The 23,841-nt window shown below is 39.4% G+C and overlaps 2 protein-coding genes and 1 long non-coding RNA gene across 4 annotated transcripts in view; 2 read left to right on the top strand and 1 right to left on the bottom strand.

Moving 5' to 3' along the window:
• The window catches only part of LOC126974343 (cell division cycle protein 16 homolog), a 34,171-nt gene extending 29,609 nt beyond the window's left edge, over positions 1–4,562 (top strand). For both annotated transcript variants that reach the window (XM_050821801.1, XM_050821803.1), the window contains exon 11: positions 3,539–4,562. In XM_050821801.1, the coding sequence (XP_050677758.1) occupies positions 3,539–3,675 (137 nt within the window). In that variant the 3' untranslated portion in view covers positions 3,676–4,562. The remainder of the gene's footprint in view (positions 1–3,538) is intronic.
• A 2,670-nt stretch (positions 4,563–7,232) lies between these two features.
• On the top strand, positions 7,233–11,800 carry LOC126974365 (uncharacterized). Its single transcript, XR_007731512.1, has 2 exons — positions 7,233–7,783; positions 11,590–11,800. It is a non-coding gene; the product is annotated as an uncharacterized LOC126974365 (long non-coding RNA).
• On the bottom strand, positions 10,920–23,334 carry LOC126974362 (cytoplasmic polyadenylation element-binding protein 1-B). The gene is made up of 13 exons (XM_050821829.1): positions 23,203–23,334; positions 21,781–21,897; positions 18,803–18,921; positions 18,107–18,173; positions 17,560–17,631; positions 16,044–16,110; positions 14,777–14,945; positions 13,555–13,723; positions 12,947–13,112; positions 12,348–12,475; positions 12,011–12,102; positions 11,573–11,754; positions 10,920–11,425 (listed from the first exon to the last, which is right to left on the bottom strand). Exons 1-13 carry the CDS (start codon positions 23,221–23,223, stop codon positions 11,340–11,342), a joined length of 1,455 nt encoding a protein of 484 aa, XP_050677786.1. The 5' UTR covers positions 23,224–23,334; the 3' UTR covers positions 10,920–11,339.
• Between the last annotated feature and the right edge of the window lie 507 nt (positions 23,335–23,841).

Consider the following 23,841-nt stretch of genomic DNA (forward strand, 5'->3'; position numbering starts at 1 on the left):
CTGGCCCGAGAGACGTGCTGCACGTGGCGCTGGCCCGGGAGACGTGCTGCACGCGGCGCTGGCCCGGGAGACGTGCTGCACGCGGCGCTGGCCCGGGAGACGTGCTGCACGCGGCGCTGGCCCGGGAGCCCGCGCACGGAGTGACCGCCGGGCTGCTGGACACACACGACGCCGAGCTGACAGGTACACGGGGGGGGGGGGGGGGGAGACGTGCTGCACGCGGAGCTGGCCCGGGAGCCCGCGCACGGAGTGGCCGCCGGGCTGCTGGACACACACGACGCCGAGCTGACAGGTACACGGGGGGGCCGGAGACGTGCTGCACGCGGCGCTGGCCCGGGAGCCCGCGCACGGAGTGGCCGCCGGGCTGCTGGACACACACGACGCCGAGCTGACAGGTACACGGGGGGGCCGGAGACGTGCTGCACGCGGCGCTGGCCCGGGAGCCCGCGCACGGAGTGGCCGCCGGGCTGCTGGACACACACGACGCCGAGCTGACAGGTACACGGGGGGGCGGGAGACGTGCTGCACGCGGAGCTGGCCCGGGAGCCCGCGCACGGAGTGGCCGCCGGGCTGCTGGACACACACGACGCCGAGCTGACAGGTACACGGGGGGGGGGGGGGGGGGAGACGTGCTGCACGCGGAGCTGGCCCGGGAGCCCGCGCACGGAGTGGCCGCCGGGCTGCTGGACACACACGACGCCGAGCTGACAGGTACACGGGGGGGCCGGAGACGTGCTGCACGCGGCGCTGGCCCGGGAGCCCGCGCACGGAGTGGCCGCCGGGCTGCTGGACACACACGACGCCGAGCTGACAGGTACACGGGGGGGGGGGGGGGGGGAGACGTGCTGCACGCGGAGCTGGCCCGGGAGCCCGCGCACGGAGTGGCCGCCGGGCTGCTGGACACACACGACGCCGAGCTGACAGGTACACGGGGGGGCCGGAGACGTGCTGCACGCGGCGCTGGCCCGGGAGCCCGCGCACGGAGTGGCCGCCGGGCTGCTGGACACACACGACGCCGAGCTGACAGGTACACGGGGGGGCGGGAGACGTGCTGCACGCGGCGCTGGCCCGGGAGCCCGCGCACGGAGTGGCCGCCGGGCTGCTGGACACACACGACGCCGAGCTGACAGGTACACGGGGGGGCGGGAGACGTGCTGCACGCGGCGCTGGCCCGGGAGCCCGCGCACGGAGTGGCCGCCGGGCTGCTGGACACACACGACGCCGAGCTGACAGGTACACGGGGGGGCGGGAGACGTGCTGCACGCGGCGCTGGACACACACGACGCCGAGCTGACAGGTACACGGGGGGGCGGGAGACGTGCTGCACGCGGCGCTGGCCCGGGAGCCCGCGCACGGAGTGGCCGCCGGGCTGCTGGACACACACGACGCCGAGCTGACAGGTACACGGGGGGGCCGGAGACGTGCTGCACGCGGCGCTGGCCCGGGAGCCCGCGCACGGAGTGGCCGCCGGGCTGCTGGACACACACGACGCCGAGCTGACAGGTACACGGGGGGGCCGGAGACGTGCTGCACGCGGCGCTGGCCCGGGAGCCCGCGCACGGAGTGGCCGCCGGGCTGCTGGACACACACGACGCCGAGCTGACAGGTACACGGGAGGGCGGGAGACGTGCTGCACGCGGCGCTGGACACACACGACGCCGAGCTCACCGCTGAGACGAACAGGACGTTCTGCTGATGTATCATGAACCCCGAAAGTTCTGAGCGGCACCGCAATTCCGCTCGTCACCTTGAAATACAAAATGTTAAATCTCCTTTACCTAGTAATTTCACTAGCTACGGTGCCCTTCAGACCGAAACACAATAATGCTTACACATCTTGTTCACGGCAGAAATAGGTGCCGTAGTGGTACCCATAATCTAGCCGGGATTCTGTACTAAGGACTATTCCACTTATATATTATTTTATTCTATTTGTGTTCATGTTTTCACCAGACTTTCACTTTGTTACGAATAACACAATTGAATCAGTGCTGTTATAATAGTAGTATAAGTGACCATTAGTAAAATTGTTTAACTCTTTGTTTATACAATAAGAGCTACCGTCAGATTTTAACAGCTTTTTATCTACGCCCATGTTTTAAATCCTCTATTAAAAACTAATTCTAAAACAGTTAGCTTACTACCAACATTAACACACCTAATGTCCTAATAACCATTACATCATCCAAACGAGTGTTGTAATAAAATTCAGTACAATATTACATCATCTAAACGAGTGTTGTAATGAAATTCAGTACAACATTGCATCATCCGTTTTCATTATAACACTGATTTTGATGATATAATGGTTACTAGGACTGAATTTTTTAATGTTAGCATAAGCTGTTTCAGAATCTTTTTTAGAGGATTCATATTATGGATGTAGATAAAATCTTGTATGCCACTGTTGATAATTAGGTATTAAAACACTCATGTGATACTATTATCACATAAACCCACATTCATGTTTTAAAACCCCTTATTACACAACAGTTGCATAAATAACCATTATTTTATTCGATTGTAGGATAGCTTAGATATAGTTCAGTCAGCATTATAATTTATTTCACGTTCAAATTTACAAAAGGTCAGGCCAAAATTATTAACACTTACAAGCCGCCTATGTATATGAAATATAATGTAAGGCAAAGAAATTTATCAGTATAAAATGTTTTGAGATTGTTGAGAGAGAACTAATGAATTCACGTTACGTCAAGTTGGCCACGATATCTATAATATTTTTTGCTTTTAATATAATACGAATATTACTTATTACTGCGCATTGCACTGAGCACTGCGTGTCATTCTTAAAATGTTGAGCTTTAATCAAACGATTAGGTAAGATGATTATTAATTAGTTATTTATACAACTGTTGTATAATAAGGGGTATTAAAACACGAATGTGGTGTGGGTTTATGATAATAGTATCACATGAGTGTTTTGATACCTTATTATCAACAGTTGCATACAAGACTTTATCTACACCCATACTATGAAACGTCTATAAAAGATTCTGTAACAGTTTACTTACTGCTAACATTAAAAAAGCACGTCCTGGTAACCATAATATCATCCAAAGGAGTGTTATTATGAAAACTGATGATGTAGTATTGTATTGAATTTCATTACAACACTCGTTTGGATGATGTAATGGTTATTAGGACAGTGGGTGTTTTAATTCTGGCAATAAGCTAACTGTTTTAGAATCGTTAATAGAGGATTTAAAACATCGGTGTTGATAAATAAATTTATATGTACGTTAGGTATATTGTTACAATTGGCTCCTGCCTGCATTATGGAGACATAATATGTGGGTAGATAAAGTAGTCTATGTAACTGTTAATAATAAGGCATCACAACACTCGTAATGTTATTACATTAAACCCACACTCGTATTTAATGCCCTTCATTACGTATAGTCACATAAACCAATAATATACATCGAATTACGTATCTTTCAAACATTTTAAATTTAAACGAAATTAAAATAATGTTGACAAGTCAGTTTAAAAATATAATATTGTTAATGTTCAACAGCTGAAGAGATCCCGCAGTTCCCGTTCCCGGCGGTCACCATCGCCCCGCTCCCCGCCGCCACCCCGGAACTACCGCCCGCGACGCCCAGCGCGCGTGACGTCACCGTCAACTCGGACATGAGCATGAGCTTCGATTGACTCTACGCACCAGCTTTGAAATATCCGAACATATGTACATACAGATAACGCGCCAGTTGAATGAATATGAATGCGATAGTGCTGTGAACTGGGTGGCGATAAATTTACTATATGAAGGCACGCGAGGTGAGGCGTGCGGACAGCGGGTGAGACGTTGCCGCTCTGTACCTCTGACGTCGGTCGAGCGTACCGCGTGCGACACGCGCTGACCATGTTACGTTCAGTGCTCAGCTGACAGCTTGATTGCGCGTGTATTTGTAACCTCTTTTATATGTGCCTACTACTTGCGCAAACGATTACGGAATAAAAGACGGAGAAGATGTCATGTTTATCCAATTATTTTAGAACGTCTTATTGAAAGAGAATTTACAATATTTTCAAAATTGTCGGAACATAAATTTTATTTTACAATTTTTGATTACGATGTTACGCACGCCCGTATGGTCGGTCGCTCGGTCATCGTCGCACTGAACGCACTAATTTATCATCATTGCGTGTCAGCAAACCGACGTCTAATGAATCGATTCTCGTCAGTCCGACGTAGCTGTACGCGCGTCATCGGCGATGGACTGAACGCGATCATATGTTTTAATTGTATAACAAGGAAAACATCTTTCAAGGCTTCACTATCGGTCGAGCACTGACTCCATTCTGTAATTCTTAAATTAAATTGAGTAAATTTGTAACGTTCTGGTTTTTGCATTTCAATAACCGATAAATGGAATATTTTGGTGATCTTTTTTCAAATCTGTATTTTACTTTAATCTATGTGGGATGACGTATTGATATTTTTAGTTTTTAATTTGTATGAATGTGACATATTAGCGATTCTGTTTTATATGGATTTGGAAATTGAGATCAACATATTAAATCTGTATTCAAAATAATTCAGCTTTTTTTTTAAATTTCGATAGCATCAATTTTGTAATTTAAACCATTATGTTAATACTATAAACAGACACAAACTTATCTTACTTTTGATATTCGAAAGAATTGTTAAAAAACGTTTGTGTGGTAAAGGTTACTATAACATAAAATGACTTTCTTAATGATACCACAGATTGGAAATGGAGCGACAGCCCTAGGAATGGTAATTTTTGACTTTAAATAAGTGATATCACATTCTATTTTGAATAAAAATATTTGGATTTGAATTAGAAAACAGCCTGACGGCGGTCACTCATTAAGGATGTTATTTATGTTATAGTAACCTTTACGGATCTTCGCAAGTCGGAACAAGAACTCAAGAGGGCGCTAGCAGTATTATATCTAAACAATCGCTTCAATATTGTACTGCGATTTAGAAAACTATACAAGAAATGGATAAAATTTTGCACGAGCTTCGAAAAATTCGAAGAGACTTAGACGAACAGAAACCCGCAATAGAAAAAAGTAGAGAAAAGGTGACGGAAAAAGTTACGCAAAATGTGAACTAACTCCATATTAGAAGATAAGTTTAATTTAATTCATTGAAAAATACGAACATCTAAGGGAAAAATGCGTAAACCAAGAAAAATGACGATATTTTCTAGAAAAACAGGCCAGAAAAAACAACACAGTGTTAACCTAACCTTGTAAGTCTCATAGTGAACTTTATCAAAGAACAGTTCTCTCAAGAACTGGATCGCAAGGATATTCAAGAAGTCAGAAGAATAGGCAAGAAAGGGGAGAGGCTCCTATCAATAATTGTCACCTTTTGTATACTCTGCACAAAAATTATATATTATAAAATAAAAGTGCATTAAAAAGTACCGGTTACTATATAACAGTAAATATTTTAGAAAAGCGGAAAAGCTTCAAAAACAAGCGATAATCGAAAGGGAAAAGGGTCACCTTGTAAAAATAAAATAAAACAAGCTTGTCATAGGTGGAAAAACGAAAACATTTGCAAATAACAAATGCCCTCAACTTCACCTGAAAACAATACTATAAAAGGAGCCGAAACAAATACACAGGCTAACAAGAAAAATAAATCACAAACACAAATAAAAGGAACTTCAAGCCTATCGGAAAGTATTTTAAACTCGGGCATGCTAAACTACTTGATTAACAAGAATACCAACAACTCATCAGATCAGCAGCAATATAATAATGTTAATATATAGCAATTACCGCCCCCCTCTCGCAACGACAATATAAAACAACCACTATCAAAACATCATACTCATCTTCCAAGCCGGCTGGTCACTGTGGAAGTTATCACCGAAACCCTCCAAAAAACGAAACAACTTTACAGAAAACGTACAAAATTAAAAGACTCATCATATGAACGTCTGTTAGAGCTAACCGAAGCTCTCAAACAATTTAAATATGACATACTTAGACATACAGGATTAGCTGCAACAAGACGCATTGGAGACTAAATTGAAGAGCATGAAAACTTAATTTTCTGCTATACAGGCCACACACCTGGAAGACATGGCATAGGTTTTATAGTTAAATACCATCTTTTTTGCTCAAGTCAACAGTCTTTGTAGTCAACCCAAATGTTTTTAAGAATACCCTCAATTTTATTACTGACCGCTTAAGTACTAACCAGTAATATATATGATAGACACATGTTATTTATTTTCTCGTAGAACTGTTAAATTTTTTTTTCCATAAGTTAAATTCTTATATACGCTTTTATTTATTGAAGTAACTGTAAAAAACAATGTATCTGGAAGTAACTAGTATTAAAATACAGGCCCGGCCTAGTTTAATGCTAGTGACAACTAAAATAATATAAAATATTTTAACTATTAGAAACGTATTAGAAAAGTGGGAGTCCACTAATGAGAACCTATGGATTACGATTAAGTTTGGCCAGGGTAACTCAAAAGTGGAATTATGTATTTGTACTTTATACCTTCCTCTCCCCGTTAAGTATGATTCTTTGGAAAATTTAATGAATAATGTAACAAATGTTATACAACACAAAATGTCAAGAGAATCTATACTTCTTTTAGTAGGTGATTTTAATAGGCCGTACCTCCACTGGTCTCACTGTACAGACCGAAACTTATGCTCTCTGATCCCTAGCTCTCCTACAGATAACACAGACGCCTTGCTTATCGATTCTCTTTCTTTCAACGATCTCCACCAAATGTGTGCAATACCAAACTTAAACTAAACGGCAGATTCTTAGATCTAGTTATTTCAAACTCACCGAAACTAGTATCAGTGACCCAGGGTGTCCCACTAGTGGATTTGGAGACGCATCACCCGGTACCTAGGTATTTCCGTTAATATTGTGGATGCAACATTGAGGCCCCCAAAAATTAAAAAAACACCCAGGCCTAATTTTAGCAAAGCTAAATATGACTTCATTAGAAACGAGTTAGATAACATTAACTGGGAGGAAACTCTCGATCCAAGTTTAACAGTCGATGAGACAGTAGACGTTTTCTATGATATTACATCCATCCATCATTAATAAAAATGTTCCAATGAGTACGAAAGGTCGGAGCAATTTCCCATTTTGGTTCAGTCGATCGTTGATCCAGATTTTGAAGGAAAAGGCAAAGTACCATCGTAGATTTAAAATGTATGGCAATCCAATGGATCAGTTTACATATAGGTTACTCCGCGAGAGATGTGACAAAATCCTAACGACTGATATAAATAGCTTAAAATCAGAAGCCAAAAATTTAATCAAGAAGGATCCTAAATACTTTTGGTCTTTCATAAAATCTCTACGATCAAATAGCAGCGATATACCGGATGAAATGACTTACTTAGATCAAAGCGTTCAAGGTGGCCAGCAGATTGCCAATTTTTTTTTCAGAATACTTTCACTCAACCTATCAGCATGACCCAAACCCAAGAACTAAACACAATGAAATCGTCGAATGCCACATGTCACTTAGTTTATATCGTTTCACAGACTCAGATGTCATATCAACGCTCAAAAGCCTAGATGCAAATAAAGGTCCTGGTCCAGATTCTATACCTCCTAGTTTCTTAAACACAAAATTGGCTGAGGCTCTACGAATCATTTTCAATAAGTCTTTACTATGTGGAACTTTTCCCTCAAGATGGAAGGTTGCGCACATCAGTCCAATTCACAAGAAGGGAGATCCTGGAGATATTACTAACTACCGGCCCATCTCAATTTTGTCTGCTATCGGTAAGCTGTTTGAATTACTCGTTCAGAAAAATATTTTTTTCCACCTTAAACCCTTTCTCTTACCCCAACAGCATGAATTTCTACCTGGTAGATCAACTACATCGAATCTTGTGGATTTTGTTAGTGACATTACTCAAGCTTTCACAGATGGTCATGAATTGCATGCTATTTACACTGATTTATCAAAAGCCTTCGATGTGGTTGACCACGTACTGCTCATAGAAAAACTTGGTCACGCAGGAATATGTGTCTCTCTACTGCGGTGGTGCGAATCCTATTTGCAGAACCGTTCCCAAATTGTAAAGATCCGTGGCTTTAAGTCAATTTCAAGAGCCGTGCCATCAGGGGTTCCACAGGGCTCCCATTTGGGGCCCCTTTTTTTCTTGGTCTTTGTGAACGATCTTGCGACTAAATTAAAATCCAAATTTCAAATGTTTGCAGACGACTTAAAAATTTATCGTGAAATTAAATCTACAGAAGATACGATCATATTACAAAGTGATCTTGATACGATCTGGGATTGGTGTGTTAGTAATAGGATGGTTTTAAATTCCTCAAAATGTTTTTACTTAAACTTTTCTCGAAAACGAAATTCTTCACTACTTACTTACTTCATAAATGCGTGTCCACTAACAGAAGTTTGTACAATGCGAGATTTAGGCGTCATGGTTGACACAAAATTAGATTTTAGAGAGCACATTGACTACATTTCCAAAAAGGCATCTCGTCTTTCAGGTTTTGTGATTAGACAAACTAAATTTTTCAACGACCCTGATGTGTCGAAGATACGTTTTAACAGCTACGTGCGTAGTCTTTTAGAGTATTGCAGGCCGGTGTGGAACCCTTCTTACAAACTTCATATTAAGAGGTTAGAGCAGGTGCAGGCGAAATTCTTATATCATCTCTCATATTCAAGTAATCTTTGTCGTCGATTAGACTGCTACGAATCTAGACTCGTGCATTTTGGCATGACGTCTCTTACAGCGTAGGAAAGTGTCAGACCCCTTGTCTTTTTACACAAACTGATTCATGGCCACATACAGTCCTCTTTTATTGAGTAAAATTACCTTGGCTGTCCCACGGCACTGCAGCCGTATTATTAATAGGAAAACGTTCAGTCTACCCTCAACACGCACAAATTATGGTCAACATTCTAGTTTATATCGCATTTGTTCTCTGTATAATGAAGTCTGTCAGAAGGTAGACATATTCAATCCGTCAGTCCCTAGGTTCAGAAGACTTCTGCTAGAAATAGCAGATTATTGGCTTGGGGACTGTGGGGTTGAATTGTGTTCGCTTAAGAATTGAATTGTGTTTGTTGTTAGCTTAAGTTAATGTTTTTAGTTTTATATAAAATCTAGAACACATTTAAAAGCATGCTATGTTCACTTCCAGAAGGAGGCACTCGCCCCAACATGTTAACATATTTTTCTGTTTTATACAACATTAAGAGTGTATCCCGTTTAGTGAACCTAATGAAACTACTTATCTTCACCTGCGGGATTAGTGGTGCGATTATTCTCAAAAGCATTGTGAATATTTGAAAATTATTTTGATTTATTTGGTGTTGTTTGTCCAGAAAAATGTCGTGTATGTTCAATTACTTGTATTGTTATTATAGTATAATAATATTAAGTAAAATTAAGTGAACTAAGTAATGTATGAAGGATTTATAATTTATATATCTGCGAAGTGTCACAATACACGTAAATGGCCGTATCTTAAAAATAATATAGAAAGTTACCTCGGCCTTTCTGAAAGAGTTAGCGATATTGAACCTGAAATTTGAGAAAACTAGCTTATCCATCATTCAAGTCTACGCCCCTACTGCACAAGCAAGCGACAATGAAATCGATAACTTTTATAAGACAGTAAATAGGGCTTTAGCACTAGCACATAAAGACTTCATACTGATAGGCGATCTAAACTCTAAAATTGGAACACCAAAAAAATGAGGAATATTCAATCATGAAAACACACAGATATGGAGTCAGAAATGAGAGAGGACAAATATCTGGTCTAGCCAGTATATCAGTAATAACTCTGTATTCATTTTGCGCCGCGAAAACGAATAAACTTATTTAATTCCTGCTCTATTCGCCGCGACTGCCGCTGGACTCCGTGGCTCGCGCCCAGGGGTGGGACAGACGCCTTATAGTGACGTTTTCAGAAGACTGTAGTGCCATCTGTTAGTTGGCCCGAAAATAAAAGCTTTGTCAGCTGTCACTCGCTTTGAAACCTTTCAACTTTTCTTTAATTGTGCCGTTGCCCACTGCAACTGATCATAAAATGGCGGCTACTTCTAGCGTTTGCGCATGTATGTAGCTCTCGTGTTGCATTTTGCAAAAATATATATTTAAAGTTTGTCACTACGTAGAACAAAGGCCAACTCCAACTAAAAAATTGCAATACCTATATTAAAAAGTAGAGTTATTTAATTGCGTCACAACATTATAAATTAATTTTGTAATTTGGAGCTTACTGTCGGGGCCAATCTCCAGATGGCGCTAGTTTTCAAATAGACAGCTCATAATGCGTTATGTTGGACTCAAAAAATATTAAATGTCGACCCACTAAACACCACCCGAGGTTTGCTTAATAAAGTACACACACTACTGTTGCGTGCTTCGTAGTTCTTGGACATAACAGGGGCAAAATTAAGTAAATAAAAACCAATTTTCATTATAACAATTTATTGCTATAACAGTTCATGTTATAAGTCTTAACAAGCAAGTTTTAAAATCAACATTTCGTATATTTCCAAAATCTTATAAAATCACAATAATTAAAAGCTATTAAAATGTTTAAAATATAATAAGGGGTTCTTAACAAGCAGGTTTTAAAATCTGCATTTCGTATATTTCCAAAATCCTATAAAATCACAATAATTAAAAGCCATTAAAAACGTTAAAATATAATTCAAGGGTTTAACTGGATTTAAAATTGGTTCATTTGCTGAAGGCATCCGTGGCACATTCCGTACTAACGTTATATTTTATGCATTAAAAAGTTCAAAATTGATAAAAACTTCACAAATTAAATTTGAAAAAGATTAATGCCATTTGGCTTACATTGATATTGATGAGCTCTGTAAAAAATATATACCGATTGGTTTAGTTAAGAGCTCTGTAAAAAATCAGGAATAAAAATATAATAAATCATCCATCAAAATAAAAATATTGTGAATCAAAACAAAAATATTAATCTTAAATAAAAATATAATGAATTAAATTAATCAAAAACAAAATTATACCCGATTAGTAGGTAATTATTATTAAAGAATTTGTTAACACTAGTGACGTGCTGAGAAACAAGTTGTAATTGATCGATTAAGTACAGTACGTCTCTATTGATCAAACTATCCTACGTTAAAAAGCGGATGCTGAGGAAGCGCCCAACTTAATAGCGGCTCCTTAACGAGGCAGTGCCACGCCGAGCAGCGCGTGACAGGTGACAGTGGCATGTGACAGAATAGTGTCTAGGTGACAGTGCGGGTGACTGACAGGTGTCAGTTAGGCCATGTGATCCAGCGAACTCTGCGTGACACGCGGGACAGCTAACGTAGCGACTGCCAGTCAGACGAGTCCTCGGGCGCAGGATCGCTGGAGCCGCTGGCCGCGCTCGGCGACCCGTCACCGGCGGCTAGAAATATAATATTGTTATTAGATTAAAGAGAACCCATTTTGAAAGCAATACGTCAGAGTCAGAGCTGAAACCATATTAAGGGGTTTTTTAGTTACCTACGGAAACACTTAATTTCTGTTTCTATCTTACACCGTGTATACTTACAACCGTTCTGCATGCAGGTAAAGCTACTGCTGCACCCATTGAGGGAGCTCCCCTGGTCGCCGGGAGGGGAGCTGCGCGGCGCACTAGTGGAGGGCGTGGGGGAGTGCTGCTTGAAGTTCCGCATCAGAGGCTTGTGGTTGTCTGAGGAGTGCTGCCACGACCAGCACGAGCGGCAGAAGTATCTGGACAAGATAGACCATGGAACTAATGAAAATATCTTACAATGCACCCCATGCTTTTTATTTTTCAAGAAATTGTTGAAACTGGGTTTTTGGTGTGCGCATGTTTTATTAGCACACGCTTGGTGTTTGGCAGAAAGAGACGGTATCAGACAATAATTCTGTACTTTATTGAACGGTTTAGTAAGCAGTTTCAAAATACAAAAAGAAAGCTACAACAAATTTACTTCTGGATTTTACGCAAGTTTTAGATGTTTACCTGAAGCACACCGGCTCTCGACAGAAGTAGGGTCCTTGCTGCAGGTTGCACACCGAACACATGGAGTCTTCCAGGTACGGATCCACTTGAACCTGCGACATTCAAATATACACAAAATTCTTTTATGCTCTACGAACGTGGAACTTTCTTCCATGTACAACAAAGCTGTGGAATGTGCTTCCTTGTGCAGGGTTTCCGGGACGACACCACGTGGGGTAGACCTTCAAAAAAAGCGTTGCGTACACCTCAAAGGCCGGCTACGTGAGCACAAATCTATTTTATGTTTAGAGACTAGGGTTAATAATACGTTAATCCAACTAGTGTTAACTATACGAACCTTCTTGGTGAACTTGTCCGTTTGTATCTCCACGTAGCCAGCAGCGATGGCTCGCACGTACGAGTGCAGGTTGTTGAATGTGACCCGTCCTGACCCGATTGGGTATTTGTTCTTGTCAGTGTCTATTCCTGGACAGAATTAAACTAATTAATTAACGTATGTAATTTTGAGTTTTTGAAATCGTTATAGGTAGTTAAAATTTTTAGTTATTTTACGTGGTGCCCCACGAAAACAAACTGCAGCAGAAGAGTGCTATATGCTTTTATCACAAGATCCCAGAAAATGTTGAAAATAAAGTATTAGGAAATTCAAAAGAATTCTTAACAAAAGTTTGTCAAGTAAAAAAGGTTATACTAAGCTTAAATGATTTTCTAAATCTTACAGTTCGGGAACTGAGCGACCGCCCTCAGGCTATTAAATAACAAATTTTATTGTACGATATTACATTGTTACAAAAAACCCTCAGAGTTCATCTCGGCACATATTGAAGCATGCTTTTTCGAATGGGTGTACTTCTAGACTTTTCAATAAGTGAAATTATATCCTACTTATTTAAATTTTCATTCGATATTGGCGGTCCTCATTATTGTAGTAGTTACCTGCGTACACGACGCCACTGAACAGGTCGTTCATGATGAGAGCCAGCGAGTGCGCCGACATCATCCCGTGCAGCGCGCCCACGAACACCGTGCGGGACGGCTCCAGGCGGACCGAGCCGCCGAACACCCAGTTACTGTCCGACACGCACCAGGGGATCACTTGCACCTGCACACACCACGTACATATCAATATGATAATGATACGTTGCAGCCAAGATGCAGTCAGCAGTCACGGCGTCTTGTCAGTACTAAGCCAAGTGATCTGCCATTCATCACAGTTAATATGGACCACACTAATTCTTTAAATTTTACTAGCTGCCCCAGCAAACTTGTATGCCATATATATTAACATTATTTTAAATTGTATGTATTTTTCAATGTTTAATCAAAATAAAATGAAAAGATATTTTTTTGGTAAAAATAAAAAGACAGTTGATATCTGATATTTAGAGGTACCCTAAGGGCATGAAAAAAAAGCAGGCTATTTCTTTTACTAACTCCTTAAACATCACTAAAGCATTAATTACTGCAATCTTATCAGTACCTGAGCGCAATTACCGTGGTACTCCGAATCTTAGTTTCATCAAAAATCTTACTAAAAAAATTACCTCTTTCGACTTCATATTCCTGGAGGATATTCGGTAGAAGAAGTCAGTGGAGTCCCGGCGGGAGGCGGCCAGCAGCGCCCTCACGCGGCGCTCGTTGTCCAACGTGACGTACGCGAACCCGCGCGGGCCCGACGACAGGCAGGAGGCACCGCGGCCGGGCCACTCCACACTGCGGACACCATGTACCACTCACTATAGTATACTACCGCGATACACGAACACTGGGCGAGAGTGAGAACTATCCTTACATAAAAACCTTGGTGTGAGAGAGACTGAATAGATAAAGACCATGAAACCATTTTGAAACAATTTAGTGTCCATTAGTCTCCTATCAAATTTGACCACGTTTTAAGTTTAGCATTTTTGTTGTTCTGTGTTTAAACGGATATTAATTAAAAATTTAAAGGTGTCGTGTTCAGTATTAGTTAGTGTAGTTATATAAAGCAACAATATAATATTTCACAGGTAAATACAGTTTCTTCTATCTACTTTCGTGGTTTTTATTTTCGTAGAACATATATAAAATGTAATATTTATTATTTTAGTGCATACGGAGTAAACACTTCTTTCTTACTACAGCACCCTTCAGACCGAAATACTAATGCTTAAACATTTCTGCTTCACGGCAGAAATAGGCGCCGTTGTGGTACCCATAATCTAGCCAGCATCCTGTGCAAAGGAGCCTCCCACGTGAATGTGTCGCCGTTTATTAATATTTGTCCATAGGGATTGACCAAAAGCAAAATACTAGACACTTCACTAACTCACATCTGTAAATCACACATGAACATTTTTAAATTTAGTGTCGCCGTAATGAGGAGTGTTTGTCTATTACGATAATATACTAAGTTTATGACACAAACATAGGTTTCACAAGACACGTGTCATGTTCACCTAAAGCCAGGTCCGCTGCGTCAATTTTGAAACAAAACTAACAAGATATGTCAGCAAAACATCAGGGCCGCTGCACCTGCTTTCAGTTAAGTGTTTTTGTTTCATTTAAAAAATGGCCCTTAAGACAACCATTGTGAATTTACTTCATTACTATTCGTAAAATGTTAAACAAATATTTTCTTTATTACAATCCATCACAAACATAACTATCGCTAACTACGAATGATCAGTCTTCATTCAGTGAATTGTCGCGGTAAACACGTTAAGATGTTTTATTTAACAAAACTTAAGCCACACCCCTAATCGGTTTATAAATCAACTAACTCACCTGATGGGGTGGAAGGCCCTCAGCGCGTGTAGTAAAGCAGGCTCCGTGATGTCCCAGGGCAGTCCGCCCAGGAACACCTTGGGGGAGTACCCTGCGGCGCCATCCACACTGCGCGGGGGCAGAATACCTTGCCACACCGCATTCGGAGCAGAGGGCGTCCCCGCCGAATCTAACAAACATTGACCATCAATAACAGCTTACACTAATGTACTGTCTACAAATCGAGTCTGGAACCTTTGGAGTAGTTTTGCGCACCGTCTAGTGTTATGCGAGCGGTGGGTTACATATTCTATACTAGCATATATACAAATTAACCCACGTGTGCTTAGAATTTTAGCGTATTGAGGGAAGACTACAAATTTCATAATATGCATAAATAATGAACAACTAAATAGATAATCGAGTGGTTTGAAAAGCGGCTTTAGCCCGTTTCACTGCGATCAATGTGATCTATTTATGACCCTGCCTACTGAGCTAGAGGTCCCGGGTTCGAATCCGGGCAGTTGCAAACATTTATATGATAAATATGCAAGTTTTTTCAGTCATGGACGTCTATATATATTTATGGACGTTTATTTATATTTGTTGCGCACCGTCTAGTGTTATGCGAGCGGTGGGTTACATATTCTATACTAGCATATATACAAATTAACCCACGTGTGCTTAGAATTTTAGCGTATTGAGGGAAGACTACAAATTTCATAATATGCATAAATAATGAACAACTAAATAGATAATCGAGTGGTTTGAAAAGCGGCTTTAGCCCGTTTCACTGCGATCAATGTGATCTATTTATGACCCTGCCTACTGAGCTAGAGGTCCCGGGTTCGAATCCGGGCAGTTGCAAACATTTATATGATAAATATGCAAGTTTTTTCAGTCATGGACGTCTATATATATTTATGGACGTTTATTTATATTTGTGTATGTTTAAGTAAGTATATTGTATTAAATATATAGTCTTGTACCCAAAGTATGTGCTATGCCTAGTTTGGGGCAAGATAATTTGTTTAAAAATGTCAATATATGTATATAACATTACTATATACTTTTTTTATCTGCAGTGCCCCATTAAGCGTCGTTGGTTAGAATGTGTAACATTTCCCTAGTTAACGCCTATTTATTGAAGGCTTATCAAATTATTATTAATTCAAACCCACAAAACCATCTTAATGGTTTGTCTGTTGGGTTAGTTGACATTTAAATACCAAATACGTGTGATAATATATCTATTTTATAGTTTATATATGAATGTGTAACTACTTACAAAAAGAGGCGCGTCGTGTTAAATCCGCTTTACATTGAGCTGCAGTTTGGTCCGGCGATAAATCGATCTGAAAACGTTATACTACACTAATCACATAAGTACTGCTGGTAAAAAAAATTAATGCATTTTATACAATTTTTACCACTTTGGAAAAGTTAAGAATAATGAATAGTGGCAAAAACTTACCCACTTAAATCAATATGTAACTGCAGTTTCTACATGATATAAACTTTGTTCATATATACCTACGTACTTAATAGATGAACAGTTGTGTAAACTGTTCGAAAAAATTAAGGTAGACACTGAGCAATGCACGCACACTAACAGTGACAAACCTGCCTGTTTTCATCGGTTGTCTAACACCAGGAGGCTACCAAGACGTATAATTATCTAAGAATATTCACTAAAATTTTATTATAAAAAACAAGTAAAAGTAATTTGATCGTGTTTCAATTTGGCAACTTTGATGTCAGATGTGATCTTTCGCCTTATTACAAATAAAATAAGACAGTATTAACATATTTTACGACATGGGTTTAACAACAGATTTGACCCATATGAAACGTACGTCACAAAAGCCACGTTTGGGTGCTACGCGATGACACTAGCTCAGTCTATCTTCGGTTGTGGCCTCCTTGAGTAAAAAAATATGTCCCAATAAACTGATCGACGGTAACTCATCCGTACATGCTGTCTGTCAAGGGTTGGACGTATAGCTTACCGGGGATAGAAGTTTGTATGGAAATTGCAACAGTGAACTGGCGATAAGTGACGTATTGGGACAGCTTCAGATTATTGACAGCTAATTAATGACAGTAGAAAATAGTTATTCATCTCTATCTGTAGATAGTATGTTGGGAACGGCCATAAGAGATGCTTTACCTGAGAATGAAACTGAACAGTTTTGGAAGATATTGATCACTGGTGTTGGGTTAACTCACCAGATGCTGTGTTTATGGCGGGATTATAAAGAGTTGTTCATTATGAATTTAAAACGCAGGGCAGACCCTCTTATTAAGATCCAACTGATGAGTACTGTTCGAGTATTTTTGTCAAATTTCTACAGCAATGGGGTTAAAGTACTGACGGCATCTAATTTTAATTTGTTTTCGATTTAGATTTAAATAACACTTAGAATTTCCGTATATCTTATATCTTCAAACGAGCAAATTTTGTATAATATAATATATAAAATTTGATTCTCTGAAACGGCTCCAACGATTTTAATGAAATTTAGTATACAGGTAGTTTTGGGAGCGAGAAATCGATCTAGCTAGGTTTTCTTTTAAAACATGTAGTTTACCCGTGTTTTAATGAGAAAGCTACAATAACAGATGGGTGATCGGAAAGCAGAAGACCCCGGTTCGAATCAAGAGGTCCTATTATTGTTCAAGTTTTGTACGTTAATATGTACTTATGTATGCAATTGTTAATGTATGTGAAAAGGCATTAAATACAGAAGAATATTAAGGTTTTTCAGTTTTCTAGGATTAGTTGAAATAATATTAAAACTCACCGCGGTGTTTAGAGAGTCACAGCTACGACCCGGCATGAACGACGCAGATCGGCGCGGCGGGGTTCGAGGGTTCTATACAGTCCACGAAAGAAAAATAATTTTATATAGTAGCTCATTAAAATATGTTAAACTGTCACGAAACATTTCATATGCCTAGAATTTCTTAAAATAAAAAAGGCTATGATATCCATTACACTGCATAAAAATAAAACAATTAAGAAATGCAGAGTCCGTTCTACAGCGATACGATATTGTTGGGAAATTATAATTGTTTCAAACTTGTCAGCAAATAGTACTGGCGAAATGGACATTATCATTGGAACCTCGAGAAACCCTTCCGCAACATTTTATGGAAGAGGAAGGGTTAGGATCGTACGGATCACCCGATGTTAAGTGATCACCGCCGCACACATTCTTTTGCTTTCAGTCTCATTATAGCAATTTAATGTCTAGTAACACACAATATTAACTATGTTACACAAAACTGAAAATCTATTAAGCCATAAACAAAATACAAATTTCAAAGAGTGTTAGTCAAACTACGTACCAACTCCAAGTCCGCCACAAATTTGAAGCTTGGTCCTTCAGCCCAACTACCAGGACGTGCCTTCTCACTGCAGACAACGTTCTCAATGTTAGTTGACGTTATTTTACTTACACATTACATGCCGTGGGAAAATATTCAAAAAATCTAATTTTAAATTTGCTAAATTCTAATATATGAAAACGGACGAGTAAAATAAAGACTCCGTGTCACCTTACATTACAGTGAGGCACCAAAACAAGCCGGTAAACGCAAATACATAGCCTCTCGCACACTTACACTAATACAAGCCGATATTTGGCCGTCATTATGAGATTTGCAATCGTCTGTGACAGATCAGTTTGAGTCTCGATAAAATATTTTAAGAATGCCGTCGTGCGTGTAATAACAATACTATAAAAGTATTTGTGGATATATGATTATTTAAGGGAGAAAAAATTGTATCTTGTATACCCCGTAACCGCACACACACTAGCATAAAGGTCACTTGCTAATATCACGGCGCAGTCTTTTTACTAGTCCGTGTATATGAAAAAAAAAAATTGTTTTATTTAAATTAGTTTTACAACTGAATTCTGGAAATTCAAATTTTTCGAAAGGTGCAAATATCTCAAGTCGCTGGCAAATCTCGACATTTGTCTTGTCTCTACGTTAGCCAGCTCTTATAACTAAAACTACATTTTCGTAATAGGTACTTACCTAAAACTCCCGAAGGAGTTGGAATGTCGCGGTGGGAAGCATTTCCGTGGCACCAATGACCTGGGCGACTGCGCCGCCTCAGGACTATTCGGTGTCTCCCAGCGCCATTCATCGCCTTCCTGAAAATCCCATATTAAATACCACCAAAAAGATAAAATAAATTACCACTTCGTATAATCACTAGAGGAGCCCATACTTTCAGTGTTTTTTTATGAAAATAAGGGACGAGACTGATGGTAATTTATACGTCCTGCCAATTACAATGCACTGCCGCTCAGGATTATTGAAAAACCCAAAAATTCTTTGCGGCACTACAACTGCGCTCGTCACCTTGAGAACTGCTCAAGTCATTTGCCCAGTAATTTCACTAGCTACGGCGCCCTTCAGACCGAAACAATAATACATTACTGCTTCACGGTAGAAATAGGCCGTTGTGGTACCCATAATCTAGGCGGAATCCGGTGCAAACGATGTGCACGTTCATGTGCATGTTCACTAAAGCGGTCCACATCAAACTAAACAAAAAATGATTAAGAAATTTATTAGTTGGATCAATATTTAGATCTAGAAAATAGGCAAAATGTTCAATTTCAATGCAGTCAGTTTTACAACAATAAATTTTACCAAATAGCACACTTATAACAGCTATTATAATGGCGACGGGGTCCAATCTTCAAGTACATTACAAATGAATTTTCCGGAGAGTGTCTCGCCGATTATAGAGACTGTTTGGCATAAGCCTATACAAATAATATTAAATCGCGCGTCCCATGCCAATAGCCGGCTCTACGAGTAACGTCTGCCAAGTCCACGATTGTAAACTTTTGTTGCGGGGAATAGACCAATTGTATCCGAATGTAAAGCTCTCTCAAGCATTTAACTTGCATTAGCGAGGAACGCGATTGCAAGCAAGATTAGAAAATCTTAAAATCAAAACTGATCTTAGGGAGGCGATATAAATAATCCCATACTGGATTTACTAACCATATATTGAAGAGTATTTTTTTTTTGCATCATTTACCATTATTAACGCTACAAACTGCCATAATGGTGTAGAGTTAGTGCACATTTTTTTTTTTAATTAAACAGAATTTACAAAAAAAAAGTGAGTGGTAAAGCTATAACATAGATGATCCTTAATGATTCCAGACTGGGAATGGAGCGACCGCCGTCCGGCTATTAAATATTAAGTTAAATTGTACAATAATAACTTTAAATTTTGATGAAAAAAAAGTCCGCCGAGTTTGTTGCGCTACTTTTTGGAATGGGTGGTAGTTTGACATTCAATATGTTACATTATTTGATAGAAATAAAAAATATTGCCCTATAAAGATTGCATTTGGACAGTAAGTCGCAGTGTGGGGAGTTAATAATCAAACTTAATTGTTCAGATATAATTAGAGTTCGGGGATTTGATTATTGATCGCAGCCAAGTCTCGCTGTGATGCAAATAGAGTTATAAGGTATAACAATAAAGAAGCTACTAATATTAATATACTGGTTTGATCCGTTTTAAATGATTTAAATAAGTATTTCCTTTGAATATCGCGAGCTACACATTTTTAAGACACTTAAGTTTCGCGTGTAATTGTAACTTTATACATTAGATTTTACGTTGAATTATTTAACTTAGTCAACTACCTATATAGTCTATTCAGGTCATCTTAAGTTACATTTTTATTATTATTTTAGTTAACCAGACGTTTAGTGACCTTACCAGAGCGCGTTTTCAGGGGGACTGCGGTTGAAATGAGACAATATAGTATTGTATTACAAAACATTTTAGTTTTCCGCCAGCTCTAAAAATCATGGACAAGGATTTTTTTTAATCCAAAATAATTTACACAGCCGATAAGTTTTTTTTACCAGTGAGAGGTTTTTGTGGAGGATGCCGGCTTAGATTAAGAGTACCACAACGGAGAATATTTCTGTCGTGAAGCAATGTGTGTGGAAGCATTGCCGTGTACGGTCTGAAGGGCGCCGTAGCTAGTGAAATTACAACATCTCAGGTCTCAAGGTGACGAGCGCAGTTTTAGTGCCATCCATAATTTTTTGATTTTTTCAAGAATCCAGAGCGGCACAGGTTTGTTATGGGCAGGGCGTATTAGTTATTATCAGCTAAACGTCCTGCTCATTAGTCCCTTATAAGAAAAAATAAGCCTGCAGCCTTTTCACAATCATCCAATTAAACAGACAGCGAGAATTTTTAATAAGCAAGTAAACCAAACTCCGCGTCTAGCCCGAGCGCTGGCGAACACTTGGCAGTCGAGAGCCATTAATGTAGTTGGGAGCCACCCTCGCACATTAAATGACATCTAAATTGATCTACGGTTTATTATGAACTGACAAGTTTCAGATTTAACTGCAGCGTCTGAGAATAAAGACTCACAGTGCATCCTTACAACAAATGCAGGGTATTTTATCGTTCTAATAAGGCCTATTCCAATTATATAAAAATTGGAATTAATTTTGTTATTTAAATTAAACACTTAAAGTATTAAAACGCGTGTAGGTGTAAGAGTTTTTATGTTAAGACTTATTATTTAGAATGAATGTTATAAAAACATAAAAACACTAGTTTTCTATAAACACGCTTTTTATAGAAAACCGAACGAAAAAGAAAAGAAATTTAGAAATAACATTAATAACTTATTGACATAATATAATTCCTGCCTTATAGACGATAGATGAAAATTAAAAATGCAATATTGTTATATTAAATTAATGTGTCGTATCGATCCTCGATAAAGCTACGAAGGTTAAACGAAATCTGGCCGTTAAAGGTGGGTCAAAATTGCGCCCAAATGAGTCGCTTACAAACAAGCATACATACACAGGTGAAGCTAATAAAAAGCGTGTAAAACCGTTACAATTCAACGCGTTTTAATCTTTAAAGTGATTTAAATATGTAACGCTTTAATCAAAGAAAATACTACATTTGATTGTACCTATTTATAAATAATATTCAGAATACTTACATTGCGGGAAGTTTTTGGTGCCGCAGCAGGTTCAGATATCTGGAGGGAACTGAATGCCAAGAATCCTGTTATTGCACGACTTTTATCATCAGACCCGCCGCCACTGTGGCCGTTATCCTGTAAAAAGGTATACTTTGAAAATTTACGGATTAAAGAAGTATCAGGATAGGTAGGTAGGTAGGTAGGTTTCGGTAACAATTAATTCTACTTATAACGCCAGTACAAAAATATATGCATACATAAAAGTACCTCCCAATTCTAGTCAAAGTAAAAGGCCGGCATCCCTCACAAAACGCTATTGATATAGGGCAAGCAGATTAGAGTTCAGAAAAGGTGGAGCCTTCATGAGAAGAAGTGGCAAGAAACCCATTTCCATTCTCAAATCAAACGATTTAAAAAATATAAATACAAGTAGCTCCCACACGATTGACCAGCGGCGCCTCTACCATATTTTAGGGATGGGAACGACCCGCCTCACGACACCCCCACAAACAGTGGCATTTAAGCCAGTATGATGAAGCCTGCCACGAGAACTCACGATAGACTTGACAGAAACCAAGTTTTCCGAAGAGTATCAAGGGAACACATTACGTAGGTTATAAAAGAACATTTACGAACAACAAACACATTCTTATATTGTAAATAGAATTCTCGATAAAAATAATCATTAATTCTTTTTAGGTAAAGAATTATTTGTGCCCATGGCACAATTCAAAGCATATAATTTTATTGCAAATATCGCATAACATTATTTAACCCGAAAACTAAAATGTGTATCAAGAATTTTTTGAAGACCGCCTGTATCCTAAAAAGCACTGGAGGGTATGAAATATCCTAAAGGCATCACCAGTCTTATAAAAAAAAGGGACTAGACAAGCAGGACGTTCAGCTCATGGTAATTTATACGCCCTGCCCATTACAATAAAGTGCCGCTCAAGATCGAAAATCTCCCCAAAATTCTGAGCGGCACTACAACTGCGCTCGTCACCTTCAGACAAGTCATTTTGCACAGCAATATCACTAGCTACGGCGCCCTTAGACCGAAACCATGCTTACACATTACTGCTTCACGGCAGCCAGCATCCTGGAGCCTGCCACTGGTGGGATAACTTCTTAGATCTCATGGATATAACAGCAATACTAAATGGTACAGTGATCTTAATTACACGAAATAGTTAAACCTTCCAGAACGGTTATTTCATCAAACAAAGCTACGGCAGTTAAATCTAATACATTAAAAATGCCAAATCATAATTATCAATAGTAGGTAGAAGTAAAATAAAAATTCTCTCAAATTTTCCACTTCCAAAAAATTTGAAAATCCTTTAAAGTTTTAAGTAGTTTCTGAAGTCCTAATATCACGCAAACGCTGAAGAAAAAAGATAATTTAACTAATATATTAAAAGACAAAAAACCACTTACCTGTTGCATGAGCGGCATCATACCGCCTCCTCAACTTTTGAAAGTTTTCTATAGAGTTCAGACGAGCAGAGATTCCTGCTAGGATGTTAATGTCTCGGAGACACCCCGAAGACTAACGCAAGAATAGCGCACAGAGCAGGACGAAGCCACCACCCCCCACCCCACAAATAACAGTGGTACTGGCAAGCCACGCCCATTTTTAAGTCATATTCGTGACTTTTATACAATTTAAAACGGGAATCCAAATATTAATATATTATAAAAAATATAATAATATTAAATTGTATTTGTTATAAAAGAATCTTTCAATTGATCTTAAAAGTTCAATATTTTTAAAATATTACGGATATGTTCCTTACTTCCTGTCAATATTAGTTGAAATTTACACCACCAGAGTGCGCATGCGTGAAATTGAAAGATATTTTTAAACAATATTGACCAATTTATTTTTAGATTTAGTGAATGAATAGATAATTAAGTTATCTCAGGTCATTTTAAAAATAATAAATTGATGATTTAATTATAATACGTAGTTAGAAAAGTGCGTTGTGTAAGTTAACTATGTTAAAAAGAAGTTGCATCTATTTACATACTACATGTTTGAAACCTTTGAGTATTTAATAATTCTATTACTTTTCT

This window comes from Leptidea sinapis, chromosome 32 (genome assembly GCF_905404315.1).
Source record: "Leptidea sinapis chromosome 32, ilLepSina1.1, whole genome shotgun sequence".
NCBI lineage: Eukaryota > Metazoa > Arthropoda > Insecta > Lepidoptera > Pieridae > Leptidea > Leptidea sinapis.